General features: G+C 37.2%; 1 protein-coding gene across 1 annotated transcript in view; it reads right to left on the bottom strand.

Annotated features, from left to right (window-relative positions):
* NDUFAF2 (NADH:ubiquinone oxidoreductase complex assembly factor 2) overlaps positions 1 to 17721 on the bottom strand; it is a 185452-nt gene that overhangs the window by 29639 nt on the left and 138092 nt on the right. The window contains exon 3 of the mRNA XM_029216402.1: positions 12917 to 12957. Coding sequence (XP_029072235.1) covers positions 12917 to 12957 — 41 coding nt within the window. The remainder of the gene's footprint in view (positions 1 to 12916; positions 12958 to 17721) is intronic.

Genomic DNA, 17721 nt, shown 5'->3' with positions numbered 1-17721 from the left:
CAGGTATATAGCTGTGGGAGGCAGGGTGGGGAGAGAAGGGTGCTCCTCTGCCCATTAAGAGCTGCTTCTTTGTTTGCTATAGTCCTGTGGGGCTCATAAATGCAAGCCCCAGTGTCTATTGAGCCAGGTGATCCAGTGACCTGTCCCTTTGGGTAGCTGATGCAAAAGCTGGGGCACCAGATGCATGTACAAGCTTTGTGCAGGGAGATACCAGCAACTTGGAGTGGTCTAGAGGGAGAAGGTGGGGAGGTGTCCGCTGGTTTCCCTGGTGTCCAGGGAGGATTGCAGCCATCCCCTAGACAGTGTGCTAAATTAGAAGCCTGACTCACAGGCAGCAGCTTTCAAAGTATGCAGATGTGTCCCTTTCAGGGAAATGGGCATTTCTACCTGCTCTCTCTGCACAGCTGTGGTGAGTACTCCAGTCCATTAATGACTGCTTCTTTGCTGTAGTCTTGTGGGTCTCATGGATACAAGCTCCACTGGCTTTAAGAGCTATGTGTTTGGGGAGCCCATTCCTTAGGTGGGAGTCTTAAAAGTTGGGGTGCTAAATGTGGTACTCACACCCTTTGCTCTTCAGGGAGTAAATCAAATTACATCTGATAAAAGTGGTCAGCAGCAATTTATTTTTCTAAAATTTAGATTATGAAGAATAGCACAATAATGAATAAGAGGAAAATTACAAGAAATTGTTTTGGTGAGATACCTGAGAAAAAGTATGGATAAAAAACAAAAAAAAACCCTAATCTCATTTTAACTCCCTTAACCTTTTTCACTCTGGATGTAAATCCAGTTTTAAAACCTAAATGGAGCTTGTCTTAGTGACTGATGATATGAATCAGAAGGTTAAATATTCAGGACTAATTCTGTACACTTTAAAATATGCATCCAGGAGGTTATGATGAATCTCAGAAGAACCTGACCACACGTATATCTAAAAATAATGAATAATAGCACTTTATTTATATACAACTTAAAGAAAAAACTTTTACATTCTGCTTTAAAAGTCAGATAAAGGTCAAAATAGAAGAAAATATGTTCCAGAACTAAGGCTAAACTCAGACCTCAGCTTTGTACAGAAGTATATAAGAAGCAATCCTTTCAGACCGAGAAACGTGGGATGCTTGAAATTTGAGATGCTACTTTTTAGTAAGACCCACCTAAACTCAGTGTTTTGAAAACCAAAAAGATTTACAACATAAACTAGCGTAAAAATTTCTTGCACAATTAATAAATAAATACCTATAGATAGTGAGGCTCACTAGCTTATGGTTACAGGTGTAGACTCTGAGGAGCTCAAAACACTCAAATGATTCACTTTCATTTCTTACCACATTTTTCTAGAGAAGCATGGCAAATTTCATATTTTTTTTCAGTTTTTACAAAGCTAGAGGTCAATACCAAAGAAGGTACATAGAAAAAGCAACTATGTGTTATGCTATTGTGTTTCAAGTGCTTTTTAAAATTCCTTTATTATGACAGTGAAACGAAAACATCAGAATACAAAACAATAAACATACCAAAATTACAATTATTTGCCGATGTATACATGGGTAAATTAACTTGTTAAAGTTAAGAATCGTGCAGCCAGCCATAGAATTTGGGGTAATTTATTATTTCTATTAAATATTATTGTTATATTAATTTTTTAATAAAACAAAGGAAAAATATCAAGTAAGGTCATAGTGTATAGGCCAAGCCTGAGAGTCACAAAAGTGCCCAAGAATTACACTAGCAGGTATAAATTTCTGGGCTTCAGGCACTCCTGAATGGGGACAAGCCTGCTTCTTCGTCCGTTTAAAGGCAGCCACAAATGAGTTAGGTATAAAAGAGGTCAATAGACTGGCATAAAACTCGGCCCAACGGGGACCTTTCATTGTGGACGGTGGTAAACCCATTCAACCACAACTTTTCCTTTGGGGAGGCAGAAATGCTAGTAGGTAAATAAAGAATGGTACGTTGATCAAGCTCAGGATATATCCTTTCTAATCCTGGAAACCAAAGATCTCAAAATGACTGTACCACCAAAGATATAATGCTCCTGTGTAAAATTGCAATAAGATCCAATTTCTGAAGGCAATATGTGAATGTTTTTTCCTTGCAACTGTAAAGAATCAGATTAATTCAGTTTCACAGAGGAAAAAAGATGATACTAAAAGCAGTTTACACATAATTTAACAGAGTTAAGATATCTAGGACAAGTTGTTGTGTACAACATATGTCTACAAAGAAATTATACTACCTATCAAGCACATACTAGATGCTTGATAAATTAACTGAATGAACAATAAAGTTATATAAGCATTAAATCTTTAAAAAGGAATTCCAAAACCTAAACCACACTGATTATTTCTTACTCATATTGCTATGTAATTCCTTAAGTGCTTTTGGTATTTCAGAATTTCAAGTATTTCATTTTTCAGTTTATTCTGAATATCTTATTTTTCTATCAGGGATCCAACATGTTCTCTTAAAATATATGATTACGAGGTTTCATTGTATTCTTTTTAAATGAACTATTTCATGTGTATAAATAAATATAGCTAATAATATAATATACACTCATGTGCCCACCATCCAACTTAAGAAATAAAACACTACAAATATGACCAACTTAAGAAATAAAACACTACAGGTATGACCACCATCCAACTTAAGAAAAAGAACACTACAGACATGACCAATAAAATGCTCTGTGAGCCCCCATCTACATTCTCCTTCCCCAGTGGTAATACCTACTTATTCATGAATGTTTTTATACTTTCACTACATCTTTATATATCAATAAACAAAACAGCAGTGATTTTTAAAAATTTTTTACATACTTATCTCCTAAGACTTTAAAAAACTATGCACCACCTTGCATATTTGACACTTAAATAATGGCAAAGGATGTATTTTCCAGTTTACTGCATATCAAATGCATGCCTTAAATATGTTTTTGTCAAAGCCTTGGAGCTGCAAGTTAGTTTATTCAATTTACGGAAAATATAACCATATAACTTAATTGGCAAAGCCAGTCCTCATTGTCAAATGCAATCACCCAAATTCAACCTACTCTCAGAAAAATTCTAACTTAATTTTAAAATTCAAATAAATGTATTATTATGTGTCCCCATGACAACTTTCTCACTTGTGAATTTTAATTTTAAGATAGATAAATGGATAGCTAGCTAGCTAAGTAGACAGAGAAACTATAAGGCATGGAGCCTTACTATGAGTTTGTCACCTGGATGAAATAATGTGTTGCCCCTTTCAATAATTTTTATTGAAGCTTTCTGTTTTGTTCTCAAGGGACTCTCTCAGGAGAGACTCTCTGATAGTCTCTTTGTTTGCTGCCCTGATTTTTAAACCCCAAGGCAACGCACCATAGTAAGATTTAGTATGGACAAGCAGTAAGCTTTTCTTTTGAAAGACAGATGATTATGGAAAAAGTCAGAAAGGAGAACTGGCAGACCAGAAGGAGTTCTCAGGCAGATCTTTTTTTAGGAAGGACTACATATGGAAAGAGAGAATATGGAAATTAATTGCTTTAAAGCTATTCATACCTGTATATCCCACAGGAAGTCTTTGTGTGCCCAGGGTACAGGTATCCCAATTTGAAAACCACTGATCAACAGCTGGGGTTGGCAAACTAGGATCCAGCTGCCACTTTTTTGTATACAAAGTTATGTAGGGCACAGCCACACTCACCGGTTTACATATTGTCCATAAGTGCTTTCACAGTAAAACGACGAAGTTAAATAGTTGCAACAGAGATTGTCTCACAATGGCCAAAATGTTTACTATCAGGTGCTCGAAAGAAAAACTTGGCAACCCCTCATCTACGGCATTGTGTATGTGTTTTTTCAAATTCTTTTCTTTAAATTAAAGTTATATATTCACATAGTTTGTAAGCACACATCATCGTAAAAGGCTTATTATGAAAATATTATTTCTCTCTCGCCAGAAGCAACTACTTTATATTCTTTTAGCTGATATGTATGGTACAGGCCAAACCAGAGAGCCACAAAAGTGTCTGACAGCTATCAAACAGACTTTGCCCCAACCCTTCCATAACATTCTTATATTATCATTCTTTATTATTCAGTTTCAAGCACTGTATGTTAACTTCTCATTACTGAAAATGAGGATTTAACCCATCCCATATCCTCAATATAGTTGTAAATCAATATTCAATATTTATTATTATGAGTAAACACTAAAATTATTATTCCTTCTCCTACCCAAGGTTTACTTTTTTGGAGATAACAAATGAAGTCTGTTCATTTTCCACATACTTATCTATAATTCAACTTGATATGTTCAATATATATGTGTTCATTTAATCCCTCTATTTTTCTGAATGTACCTCTTCCCTCAAATATGTCTGGAAAACAGCCTGTACTGTTTTCCCTTTGCCATGAATAAAACTCCAGGTTTCAACTGGGTAGAAAAGTTGCCTGGTTTTCAGACTTTCACAAAGGGACTTTTAACAATGTCCTTTTCTTTTGCTTCAGGAGATTTAACATTGATACAACGCTATTATTTAATATATAGTTCATGTTCAAATTTTTAAAAACACCCCAATACTGTCCTTTATAGCTAAAGTTTTCCCTCAATTCAGGATCACGTGTCATATTTGTTCATCAGGTTGATTAGTCTTTCTTTGTCGTTCATTACACTGATATGACTGGCCTGGCGTTTCATGAAGTTTTCTGGTTATTTCCTCATGATTAGATTAAATTTGTGCATTTAAAAAACTACTACATGAATGATGTCTTACTTTCAGTGCATCATACAAAGAGGCAAACATGACATCAGGGCTGTTCTACTTGGCACGTCTGACTAGCTGGTTATGGTGGTATGGCCAGATTTGCCCACTATAAAGTTACTTTTTCTTCCCCTTTGTAATTAATAAGTAATCTTCAGGGAGATACCTTGAGACCATGTAAATACCCTGTTCTCCAACAAAATTTGATCCAATGGTTTTAATATCCACTAATGATTTTCCCCTGAATCGATTATCACAATGACAGCTGAAAAATGGTGATTTTCCAACTCTGTTATTTCTTCTACATTTATTGGTTAATGTCGAATTGCTTCTTAAATAGATTTTCAACCAGGTTACTGTTTTCAGCACCAGCCTCAACTCCACTTTCAGTTTCCTGGCACTGCCAATTACTAAGCATTCTGGGGTTCTGTGGTTTAAACTGGGTTTCTTGTAAGCTTTCTCTTCTGCTAGATTAGGGGTTGTACTCCTCAGTTTTGCTAAATTTGTTAACATTGCTCATCTGCTTTCCAGCTTCCAAAACATTGTTGCTGCGTTTGCCTCTTCAATTTTTCTTTGACCTTATGCTTTTAAAAGTAACCCCCTTTACTGCCATTTTCATTAGGCTCAAAAAGAGAAAGTAAACTCATGTGTTTAACTGACTAACTTCATTTGAAATTCCTTTTTCTTTCCCTGCCTTCAAATTTTATATAAATGGTATCATGTTGTACGAAATCTTCTGCAACTTGCTCTTTTTACTCAATATTATGTTTCTGAGATTTATCCATGTTGATACATGCAGCTCTAGTTCATTCATTTTTAATGAATGACGTTTTAATGCAGCGTATGAACAGGTTACAATTTTCTTATCCAATTCCACTATATTCCCAAAAGTGAGATTGTGAGGTTTGGGGTAGGGGTCTATTTTTCCATAAGAACATACACTCCCCATTTAAGTCAGTAGGAAAATAGGATTATATATGCAAAATGTCAATTTTAAGACATTTCAATTCTGTAACTTATAAAATGAACTAATAATACTAGGCACAGAGGACTCACTCAATAAATGTCAGTCACTTAGAAACAATGAAATGGGCTTCAGAAATTCAGAAATAAGATTCTTTTCTGAAAGTTAAACTGCAAGATCAACACATTATAGGCCAGGGCAGAGATATGAAAAGAGTAAAATAAATGAAGGGCTGCAGGGCCAGCAACATTTGACCATAATATAACTAGTGTAATAGCAAAAGAAATAACAGGTCAATCAGAAAGGAGTAGCAGAGAAAAAAGGATAATCATAGAAACAAATGCTGGCAATCCATAAAAACACTGTTCATGGGGGCAAAAACTTTAATACACATGTGGCAATTTTTTTCTATTCCAAACCATAAGGCTATTCCTAGGATAAAGACAGATATTGGGAATTGTGGTCAATTCTATTTAAATATTTCCATTACTATGGATCAGACAATCCCTATTGTAAGATGGACACAACAGGTGATTTTAGGCTGGATGCAATTAAACATTTATTTTACTACTTAACTTCCCTTATCCTAATGCCGCACTCACCAGATATCCTACTGTTTTTTTCCTATGCCAACTTAATTTCTTACTATAAATTAATATACTGGAATTCTGGCAACGCTTTCAAACTCTCTTGTGTTTTAGTCACTGTGATATCTTTTAGAGCCAAATCACCTTGGACGTGGACAAAAAATGAGTCTTTGGAGCCTCCAGACCAGATCTGAGAACATGGTCAAGTAAACAAGGTGCTGTGCAGTATGGTCCTACCTAGCTGCCCTAACCTCTCCTTCGACTACAGTATCACCATCCGACTCCATTCTCTACTGATTTCTAGAATTTCCTCTTCCTCTTTCATGGAGCATATGTATTAAAAATGAAGTGAGTGAGCTCTAATATTATGGATTTCTTCTACTGTCTGTAAACCTGTTGCTGAGTCATGTATTTTGTCAATACTTGGCAATACATTTATTTACTTTTTCAAACAGAAAACTTTGTTTCCTACCGTCTTGTCAGGATGAAAGGAGAAGCAATATTTCAGAATACTTGCTGCATATGGCTCCTAACGGGACAGAGTCAAGACTAGGAAAAGTCTACTTCATTAATTTTGTGAAATGTTAATTCAACTTGTACTGAACTGATGAACAGGTGTTGAACTATATTGGCAACCTGCAGTAAAACTGAATTTTCATGAAAAAAGTACAAGCAATGCTCAATTTCAAAATATGTTCAGTTTCTCAGGATTATTTTATAGTTGGTCGCTGGAAATTCAAACTCTGTCATACAAACCATGTAATATATTTACATGGCATTGAGATTTTCAAGTCTGTCAATAAAAGCCTATCTAACTAATAATGAATCAGGTTCTGTGTTAGGTGCGTCTGTTATATAAATGAATAAGACATAATCCCTGTGCCATATAGCCTACAATATAGTCAGCATAAAACAAGTAATTATAATACTGAACTCAAAGGGTTATATAAGTGCACAAGGCAGTGTAGCTGTATCAAGAAAGAAGTGACTAACTCTATGAGTTAAGAAGTTGGGAAAAAAGTTAAGGAAAGTATCACAGAATTTTAAAGGGCCTTTTAAACAGAATTAAGCATGAGCAGAAGTGTCCTGCTGATGGGAGAGAAAGATATTCAGCTTGAGAAACAGCAAGGAGTGCCTTGGAAAGTAGGATGGGTATAACAAATATAAGGAGGAAAGCTAGAAAGTTGGGCAGGGCAGGAGGCTTAAATGGAATTTCAAGGAACTAGATCTTTTGGCCAGAGCTTCCCAAGAAGTGTGCCTAAAAATTGATTCCTTCAGCCTTCAAGGTGGCCAGGAGAGAAACTGTTGAGTTATAGGGTAGGCGTACGTTTGACTTTATAAGAAACTGTCAGTTTTTGAACATAGTTATATCATTTTCACACCAATCAGCACTGTATGGTTATATATGAATGTTTATGGTTGCTCTAGTTATGGTTATTGTCAATCTTCTAAATTTTAGCCATTTTCATAGATGTGTGGTGGTATCCCATTATGGTGACTAGTGATGTTAAGTATCTTTTCATACGCTTACTGGCCATTCTTGAATCTTATTAAAGCCAATTCAAGATTTTCACCCCATTTTTATTAGCTCTGTCTTTTATCATTGAGTTGAAGTGTTCTTTATATAGTCTGGATGCAAGTCCTTTGTCAGATACATGTACTGTGATTATTTTCTCCCAGTCTGTTGCTTTCCTAATGTTCTCTTTTGATGAGCATTAGTTTTTTGTTTGTTTGTTTTTATAATTAATTTTTATTGGAGTATAGTTGCTTTACAATGTCGTGTTGGTTTCTACTGTACAGCCAAGTGAATCAGATATATATATCTGCCCTCTTTGTTAGATTTCCTTCCCATTTAGGTCACCGCAGAGGACCGAGTTCCCTGAGCTATACAGTAGGTTCTCACTGGTTATCTATTTTATACATAGTATCAATAGTGTATATATGTCAATCCCAATCTCCCAATTCATCCCACCTCCCCTTTCCCCCCATGGTGTCCATATATTTGTTCTCTTAATTTTGATTAGGTTCAATTTACCAATGTTTTTCCTTTATGGATAGTGCTTTCTGTCTCCTGTATACCCCGAAGTTGTGAAGATACGCCACTATGCCTTTTTGTAGAAGCATCATAGTTTTAGCTTTTATGTTTAGTCTATGATCCATCTTTAATTAATATTTGTGTGTGATGTGAGGTAGGGGTCAAGGTTCAGCTTTTTCCATATGGATATTAAGTTATTCTAGCACCACTTGTTATGAAGACTTTCCATTCCTAATTGTATTCCTTTGGTGCTACTGCCAAAAACCAACTGGCTGTATACTATTTCTAAACTCTCTATTCTTTTCCACTTATTTGTTTATATATCCTTATGCCAGTACCACATTGTCTTTTTTTTTAAATATTTTTTTTGATGTGGACCATTTTTAAAGTCTTTATTGAATTTGTTACAATATTGCTTCTGTTTTATTTTATTTTATTTTTTGGTTTTTTGGTCCTGAGGCATGTGGGATCTTAGCTCCCTGACCAGATATCGAACCTGCACCCCCTGCATTGTAAGGCAAAGTCTTAAGCACTGGACTGCCAGAAGAGTCCCCACACTTTCTTAATTATTATAGTTTTAGAATAAGTCTTAAAGCCAGGCAGCATAAGTCCTTTAATTGTCGTCTCCTTTTTCATGATTGCTTTCAGCTATTCTAGGTCCTTTGCATTTCCATATATATTTTAGAATCAGCATGTTGATTTCTACCAAAACAAGTCTAATGGGATTTTAACTGGATTTTTATTTGATTGAGTCTATAGATAGTGGTTCACAAAGTAAGGGCTCTGGCCCAGCAGCATTACCACCACCAGGGAACTTGTTATGAATGCAAATATTCAGGCCTTACCTCAGACCTTGTGGATCAAAAACTCTGGGAATAAGGCCTTGCAATCTGTGTTTTAACAAGCCCTCCCTGTAACTGGTGCATGACAAAGCGTAAGAATTACTGCTGTGAGGGACTTCCCTGATGGTCCAGTGGTTAAGACTCCACACTTCCACTGCAGGGGGCACGGGTTCGATCCCTGGTTGGGGAACTAAGATCCCACAGGCTGCGTGGCCAGAAAAAAAAAAAAAAAAGAATTACTGCTGTGAATCAGTTTGGGAGAACTAACATCTTAGCAATATTGAATATTCCAGTCCATGAAGAGGTATTTCTCCCCATTAATTTAGGTCTTCTTTAATTTCTCTCACCAGTGTTTTATAGTTTTAAGTCTACATGTCTTGGGACTTCCCTGGTGGTGCAGTGGTTAAGAATGGAAGATCCCACATGCCACGGAGCAGCTAGCCCGTGCGCCACAATTGCTCACGTGCCACAGCTACTGAAGCCCGCGTGCTTAGAGTCCATGCTCCACAACAAGAGAAGCCACTGCAATGAGAAGCCCGCACACCACAACAAAGAGTAGCCCCTGCTCGCCGCAACTAGAGAAAGCCCTCACACAGCAATGAAGACCCAACACAGACATACATACATACAAATAAATATTTTTTAAAGTCTACATGTCACATATATTTGCTTAATTTATATCAGGGTATTTTATGCTTTCTGATGCTATTGTAAATGGTATTCTAATTGCTACTGGCTAACCTTCAGCCATAGTCTACAGGTGATATGGGCAGAAGTCTATTTGGGGGTGGGAGTTCACTAAGTGATTTGAAAAAAAGTAGAGAACTCAAATTACTGGTAGCATCTTGAAAACAAACTAGTTTCAACAGATATGCAAGAATAGGAGGTTGTTTCCAATGAATTGATAGAGGTATTAAGCATGAGCAATTACAAAGATCACAAAAAGAAGGACAACCAGACATAATGTTCTCCTGTAGTCTTGCCAAACATTTTCTACATTCTTGACAAAAAGATCAAACATCAATATCTAGCTTCTGGATCCAGCTGCCAATGTGGAAGAAAGACAGAGGAGCAGGGGAACATGTTGAATTACACAGAGAGCATAAGATCAGCAAAATCTAGAGTGTGGCAAACTCTTTAAGTCAAATGGGCTGGGTTTTTCAACAGACAAATTTGTAAGGAAATAAAAGTGATGGAGGAAGAACATATAAACTGAAAGAGATTTAAAACAAATAAGAATTTTTTACAAAATGGGCAAGTCTAAACTATAGTGTACATTTGGCTGAGAAGATTATTTAAACATGTGAGTAAACAATTACTATAAAAGTCAGGTTCAGGGTTGCTTTTGTGGGAAGAAAGGAGGTTGTATTGAGATCGGGCACATGAGTAGCTGGCAAAGTTCTGTTTCTTGACTTGGGTGGAATTTGCCTTATAATAACCTATTAAACAATACATTTAATTCTTGTGGTCTTCTGTATACATGACTTATTTTAACAGTAAATAGGTTTTTCCTCCCTCTTAACATGATATATGTAAAATCTGGGATTGAAGAGTTTATAAGTTTTAGTGATAGAATGATGTTTGGGGATGACACGAACTAAGGTGTGGCTACAGAAGTGGTTGTTTATTGAAGCAGGGATACTGGTGTGGATGAAGTCAAAGAAGTAAATGGCTAAGACTTAGGAAGACACTGACGGGCAAAAACCGCAAGTCTGGTTCTAATCTCTGCCATCAGTGTGGGAGAGTGCCCTAGAGGTTAGCAAAGATAAAAATGATGAACAGGTCGAGAGAAATCTACTTGGATTGCAAAGGTACCACACTCTCCTGGGCTCACAAAATGGAATAATATTTTGGAAATGACTCAGGGAAGGTAGGAGCAATCGATCCCAATTCCTTTTCTATGGGTTGTAGGAAAATGAGCACAATTCACCTCAAGGAAAAAAGAGACTCACTATCTTTTAGACACATAGATTTTACTTGAGGCTCTATGGTAGAGAAAGTTCCTGGGACAATATTAAAGGTGAAGGGTAATTTGCTAATAAAGAAACGGAAATTCCTGGAACACAATGGAAAGGGTCAGGGAGAAAGAGAAAAGGGTGTGTGCATTTGTGTGTGTGTGTGTGTGTGTGTGTGTGTCTGTTGGGAGGTACAGAAGAGCATAAAGAACGATGTGATTAACAGTACATTAGAAAAGAGGCAACAGAGGGCCCCTTTTTAGATATTCAAGAATGTGAGCACCATGGAGGGAATGACTTGGTCTCACTGTTCTGACCGGAACTTGTCTGAGATACTGGGATTACCTAACATTTATAGGAGTAGTGCCTTAGGCCTGATTATTGCAGTTGCCTCCATCTAATCACTTTGCAAGTATCAATGTTTCCATGGAAGAAGGCTTTCAAAGTCTGGAGGATAGAAGAAACACCTTTTTCTCTGAGAACAGTAGCTCTTATTATGGCCCAGAGAAGGGGACTCAGAAGGGCTCCTTGATCCATCCTACCACTGGAAACCACAGGGGATACTTCTGAATATTGGATCCCATTGATTTTATTTCACTTTTATTCCAAGGTTCACTGATATTAGAAAAAAGGGTCTGAGAAGAGTAAGACAAGGTCAAGGTAGAAGCAACATACAAAGCTAGAAATAGGCTTAGAGATGTGCTCACTCAGACCCCAGGCAGACACACCTTGATGGAGTCAGTCCAGGAAGAATGGAACAAGTAAAGATAGGTATGCCAATTTATAGGTCATCATATATTCTGCCCTGGAGTATCCCACCTCTTAAAAAGTGTGGCCTGAGTATAGGAGCCCATTTACATTGTCAGCAGAGTTGTAGTAGTGAGGGAATAGGGGAGGGAAAAGAGGAGTCCTCAGTAGCAGAAAAAATGGAATAGGTAGTATATTAATTTGAAAACTTCCCTCTTATGAAATACATTTATTTCTTACAAATTAACTTTAGAACATTTCATGCTATTGTTTTAAAATAAAAATTATGAAATAATCATGTTTTAAAAACACAAATACCACAGCATTGCTATGCTTTTTATTCTGCATACCACCCAAACTATGTTTCTAAAGTTTTTTTTTTTGTTTTTGGCCGCTCCACGTGGTTTGCAGGATCTTAGTTCCCCAACCAGGGATTGAACCTGGGCAGTGAAAGCACGGAGTCCTAACCACTGGACTGCCAGGGAGTTCCCTATGTTTTTAAGTTTTAAATAAAAATTCAATTCAACTATTAGTTACCAAGTGTTACATATTACATGCTAATTGTAGTAAGTTTCTTCAGATACTAGATGGTGTTAAATTTATATAAAATTATAAAACTTTATGTTTTATATAAAATTAAGGGCAGAGCATGATTTAGAGAGGACCAAGAGATTTAGTGTTTCTCAAACTTTTCCACCAAATCATCTGTATCAGAACAGAGAACTCCCAGGGGACAGGGAAATGACCTAATGCAAGCTGCTGTAAGTCCAAACATTCTCTAAAGTGTTTTTATTTTGTTTTAAATTTTTATTATTTCATTTAACATTTTATATGGATTTTGTTACATCCCACAATTTGTGCATTTATTTTATTATAAAAATGTTTGAAATTATTTTCTATGGGGTAAAATTAATGCTTTGGAGAGGTGACATCACATATATTTTAGAGGTTTCACGTATCCCTGAGAGTACAAACTCCCAATTGAGAAACACAGCATTATAAACACCTATTTGAATATTTTCCTGTGTATTCTTACCTCCATAGTAGGTGGAGTCTTTCTTGTTTTTCTGATCCAAGCTATAAAGAAAAATAATATTTAAATATAAGTTTTCTATAATTTGCACATTTTATTCATTCATGCATGAAACAAATATGTATTAAGCACCTGTAACATATTGTTTTAGGCACATGAGTTCCCTCCTCTCCTGTAGCATATATACTAGTGAAGGGGCACAGAAAAGAAACATATTAGGTAATGATTTGTGTCATAAAAATTACTTAAGTGTGGGGAGGATGTAGAGGGGATAGTTTCGTAACTAAAATCATACCCCATAATCATCTGAATTCAATTTAGGGTATATATGGCATATAAGCCAAATCATAACACAGTAAACTTCAAGGCAATATTAAAGTTATATTATCCTGGAAATGTGAACCAATTATTGCTCAATATGTAAAAGAATGGATGTAAAAGAGTTTTCATTTACAGAGACTTCTCTTCTAACCTGTTCTAGCAAGCAGTCTATCTTGTATGGTTGGTATCTTAGCTCCAACATTTGGGAGATGAGAGGCAGAGTAGAAAGAGCCCATATTTGTGAAGTGCCTTCTGGACGCTGGGCACTGTGCTAGATGCTTTAGTAATAGGAAGGGAGTGGGGCAACTGCCTCTAGAGAAGTGTATCAGAATCACATGAAGACATGTTATAGTACTTAGCAGAGCAGAGGCAGATTTTGGGGGTTCAAATCCCAACTTAAGTACTTACTAGCTGTGTTACCTGAGGCAAGTTATTTAATTTTCTAAGCATCAGATTTCCCACCTGTAAAATTATAATACTAGTATCTAGATTTTAGTATCTACATTGTGCAAGTTATATGAAATAGTATATATAAATTCTTAGCTCAGAGTCTGGCACAGAGTAAACATCCAAGTCTAAGTTTTCACTATCACTATTATTCAGTAAACCTGTATTTTTTATAACAGACTCAAAAAAGCAAAGATCAACAAAACCTGCTTGGCCTATGAGGATATATAGGAAACTGTGAGAAAACACACTGTAAGGAATATAGTCTTTGAAAAGTAGAAACTATTATTTTATCACTTTAGTTAATTCAATCTTCATTACAAAATCATGAAGTATGCTTATTTTATAGAGAAATTCAATGACATTCCCAAATTTATACATTAAGTAGTAATGGTGGAATTTGAATCCAGATCTGACCCTGTCTCTGGATCCAAAAACCATCCATGCTCTACTAAGCAGTTTCTCAAAGTTTATAAGCAACAAGCAAAGAACACTGAACTAGGAAGAGGAACAGGTCACAACACTGACTACTGTCAAAAAATAAGATTCACCCCATTTTACAGATTGGGAAACTAAAGATTAAGCAACTTGCCGAAACACATATTTAGCAAGTAACAGTCTGAGAATCAAATGCTTGTTGAACCGGCTCTAAAATCTGAGCTCTGCCCATTCACCAGCCACCTTCTCTTCTGACAGGCTAGCTCTGCTACCCTGCCTTCTGTCATCCAAGTAATAGCAGCGGGACCTGTCCTCATGACAAGCCCAGTAATGAATGATTGTGCGGGTACAAAGAGCAACATTCAACTGTGGGCCTGTGATAAGTTATTTCTCCCTACTTTGTTCTCTCTTGCACTGACCCCATACGTGTATTTTCAATACAGACCCAGTGTTCTGCCTTCTCTATTTCTGTTTCTGAACTTCTATCTCTGTTATTATTTTCTGCATCCTATTCTTATTAGCTTCCAGCTCTGTTTGGTCCATTTCTAGCCACAACTTGCACAAACTTTATATTTCTTGTTAGGCTGGAAGGTTGTCAAAGGCAGGATGCATCCACAGGAGATTTATTTTTCTACCACCTAAATGCCTCGAAAGAGTAGGTACTTAAATACAGTTGTTGAATGAATACTTCCACTATAAAATACTCCCACTATAAAAATATTCATTGTAATGGGATTTTGACCTGTATTAGAAAACCCAGCTTAGCAACAGCAAGATTCCTCTGTACGATCAAGGAAATAAGTGGTTTATGGAAGCTGTCAACTGCCTCTTTATGGTCAAAATAAGGGGTACTTGTCTATGTTTATGGGCATTTTTTTCCCCCAGGAAAGAGACTTCTTTTAAAATAATTCACCATGAGCCATATACCTCTAAAAGGTTTTAAGCAATAAATCTTCAGTTCTAATTTGGATTAGAAAGTTAATTCAGAAAAATCAACTGCTATGGCAGGGGTATATAGCCTGCAAGCAAAATTCGGCCCATGGCTTGTTTTTTGTTTTAATCGCTGAAAAACATAACCAACAAAGAACAATATTTCATGACACATGAAAATTAAATAAAATTCAAATTTCAGCCTCTGTAAATAATGTTTTATTCGAACACAGTCACATTTATTTACATATTATCTATTATAATGTGGGCTACAATGGCAGAGTTGAGCAGCTGTAACAAAGACCATATGGCCCACAAAGCCTAAAATATTTACCATCTGGCCCTTTAATGAAAAAGTTTGCCAACCCCCGTGCTAGGGCTACCATTAAGTATAATCCTTTTAGTAACAACTATATATCTTGATTCAAAAACACTTTCATGAGCTTTCCTGGTGGTGCAGTGGTTAAGAATCCACCTGCCAACACAGGGGACATGGGTTTGAGCCCTGGTCTGGGAAGATCCCACATGCTGCGGAGCAACTAAACCTGGGTGCCACAACTCCTCAGTCTGTGCCCGTGAGCCACAACTACAGAGCCCGTGTGCCACAACTACTGAAGCCCGTGCGCCAAGAGCCTGTGCTCTACAACAAGAGAAGCCACTGCAATAAGAAGCCTACGCACCGCAACAAAGAGTAGCCCCAGCCTCTTCAATAAGTGGTGCTGGGAAAACCGGACAACTACATGTAAAAGAATGAAATTAGAACACTCCCCAACACCATACACAAAAGTAAACTCAAAATGGATTAAAGACCTAAATGTAAGGCCAGACACTATCAAACTCTTAGAGGAAAACATAGGCAGAACATTCTATGACATAAATCACAGCAAGATTCTTTTTGACCCACCTCCTAGAGAAATGGAAATAAAAACAAAAATAAACAAATGGGACCTAATGAAACTTCAAAGCTTTTGCACAGCAAAGGAAACTATAAACAAGAAGAAAAAGACAACCCTCAGAATGGGAGAAAATATTTGCAAATGAAGCAACTGATAAAGCATTAATCTCCAAAATTTACAAGCAGCTCATGCAGCTCAATATCAAAAAAACAAACAACCCAATCCAAAAATGGGCAGAAGACCTAAACAGACATTTCTCCAAAGAAGATATACAGATTGCCAACAAACACATGAAAGAATGCTCAACATCATTAATCATTAGAGAAATGCAAATCAAAACTACAATGAGGGCTTCCCCGGTGGTGCAGTGGTTGAGAGTCCGCCTGCCGATGCAAGGGATACAGGTTCGTGCCCTGGTCCGGGAAGATCCCACATGCCGCAGAGCGGCTGGGCCCGTGAGCCATGGCCGCTGAGCCTGCGCGTCCGGAGCCTGTGCTCCGCAACGGGAGAGGCCACAACAATGAGAGGCCCGCTTACCATAAAAACAAAACAAAACAAAACAAAAAAAACTACAATGAGATATCATCTCACACAGGTCAGAATGGCCATCATCAAAAAATCTACAAACAATAAATGCTGGAGAGGGTGTGGAGAAAAGGGAACCCTCTTGCACCGTTGGTGGGAATGTAAATTGATACAGCCACTATGGAGAACAGTATGCAAGTTCCTTAAAAAACTAAAAATAGAACTACCATATGATCCAGCAATCCCACTACTGGGCATATACCCTGAGAAAACCATAATTCAAAAAGAGTCATGGGGCTTCCCTGGTGGTGCAGTGGTTGAGAGTCCACCTGCCAATGCAGGGGACACAGGTTTGTGCCCCGGTCCGGGAAGATCCCACATGCCGCAGAGTGGCTGGGCCCATGAGCCATGGCCGCTGAGCCTGCACGTCCGGAGCCTGTGCTCTGCAATGGGAGAGGCCACAACAGTGAGAGGCCCGCCTACCGCAAAAAAAAAAAAAAAAAAAAAGAAGAGTCATGTACCACAATGTTCATTGCAGTTCTATTTACAATAGCCAGGACATGGAAGCAATCTAAGTGTCCACTGACAGATGAATGGATAAAGAAGATGTGGCACGTATATACAATGGAATATTACTCAGCCATAAAAAGAAATGAAATTGAGTTATTTGTAGTGAGGTGGATGGATCTAGAGTCTGTCATACAGAGTGAAGTAAGTCAGAAAGAGAAAAACAAATACCGTATGCTAACACATATATATGGAATCTAAAAAACAAACAAAAAAATGGTCATGAAGAACCTAGGGGCAAGACAGGAATAAAGACACAGATCTACTAGAGAATGGACTTGAGGATACAGGGAGGGGGAAGGGTAAGCTGGGACAAAGTGAGAGAGTGGCATGGACATATATACACTACCAAATGTAAAACAGATAGCTAGTGGGAAGCAGCCACATAGCACAGAGAGATAAGCTCCGTGCTTTGTGACCACCTAGAGAGGTGGGATAGGGTGGGTGGGAGGGAGATGCAAGAGGGAGGAGATATTGGGATATATGTATAGCTGATTCACTTTGTTATAAAGCAGAAACTAACACACCACTGTAAAGCAATTATACTCCAATAAAGATGTTAAAAAAAAAAAAGAGTAGCCCCCACTCGCCACAACTAGAGAAAGCCTGCACGCAGCAACGAAGACCCAAGGCAGCCATAAATAAATAAATAAATAAATAAATAAATAAATAAATAAATAAATA

This window comes from Monodon monoceros, unplaced genomic scaffold (genome assembly GCF_005190385.1).
Source record: "Monodon monoceros isolate NGI ecotype Baffin Bay Population unplaced genomic scaffold, NGI_Narwhal_1 Super_Scaffold_12, whole genome shotgun sequence".
NCBI classification, from domain to species: Eukaryota; Metazoa; Chordata; class Mammalia; order Artiodactyla; family Monodontidae; genus Monodon; species Monodon monoceros.
The sequence above is the reverse complement of the archived record's forward strand: the minus strand, read 5'-3'. Positions and strand labels throughout refer to the sequence as shown.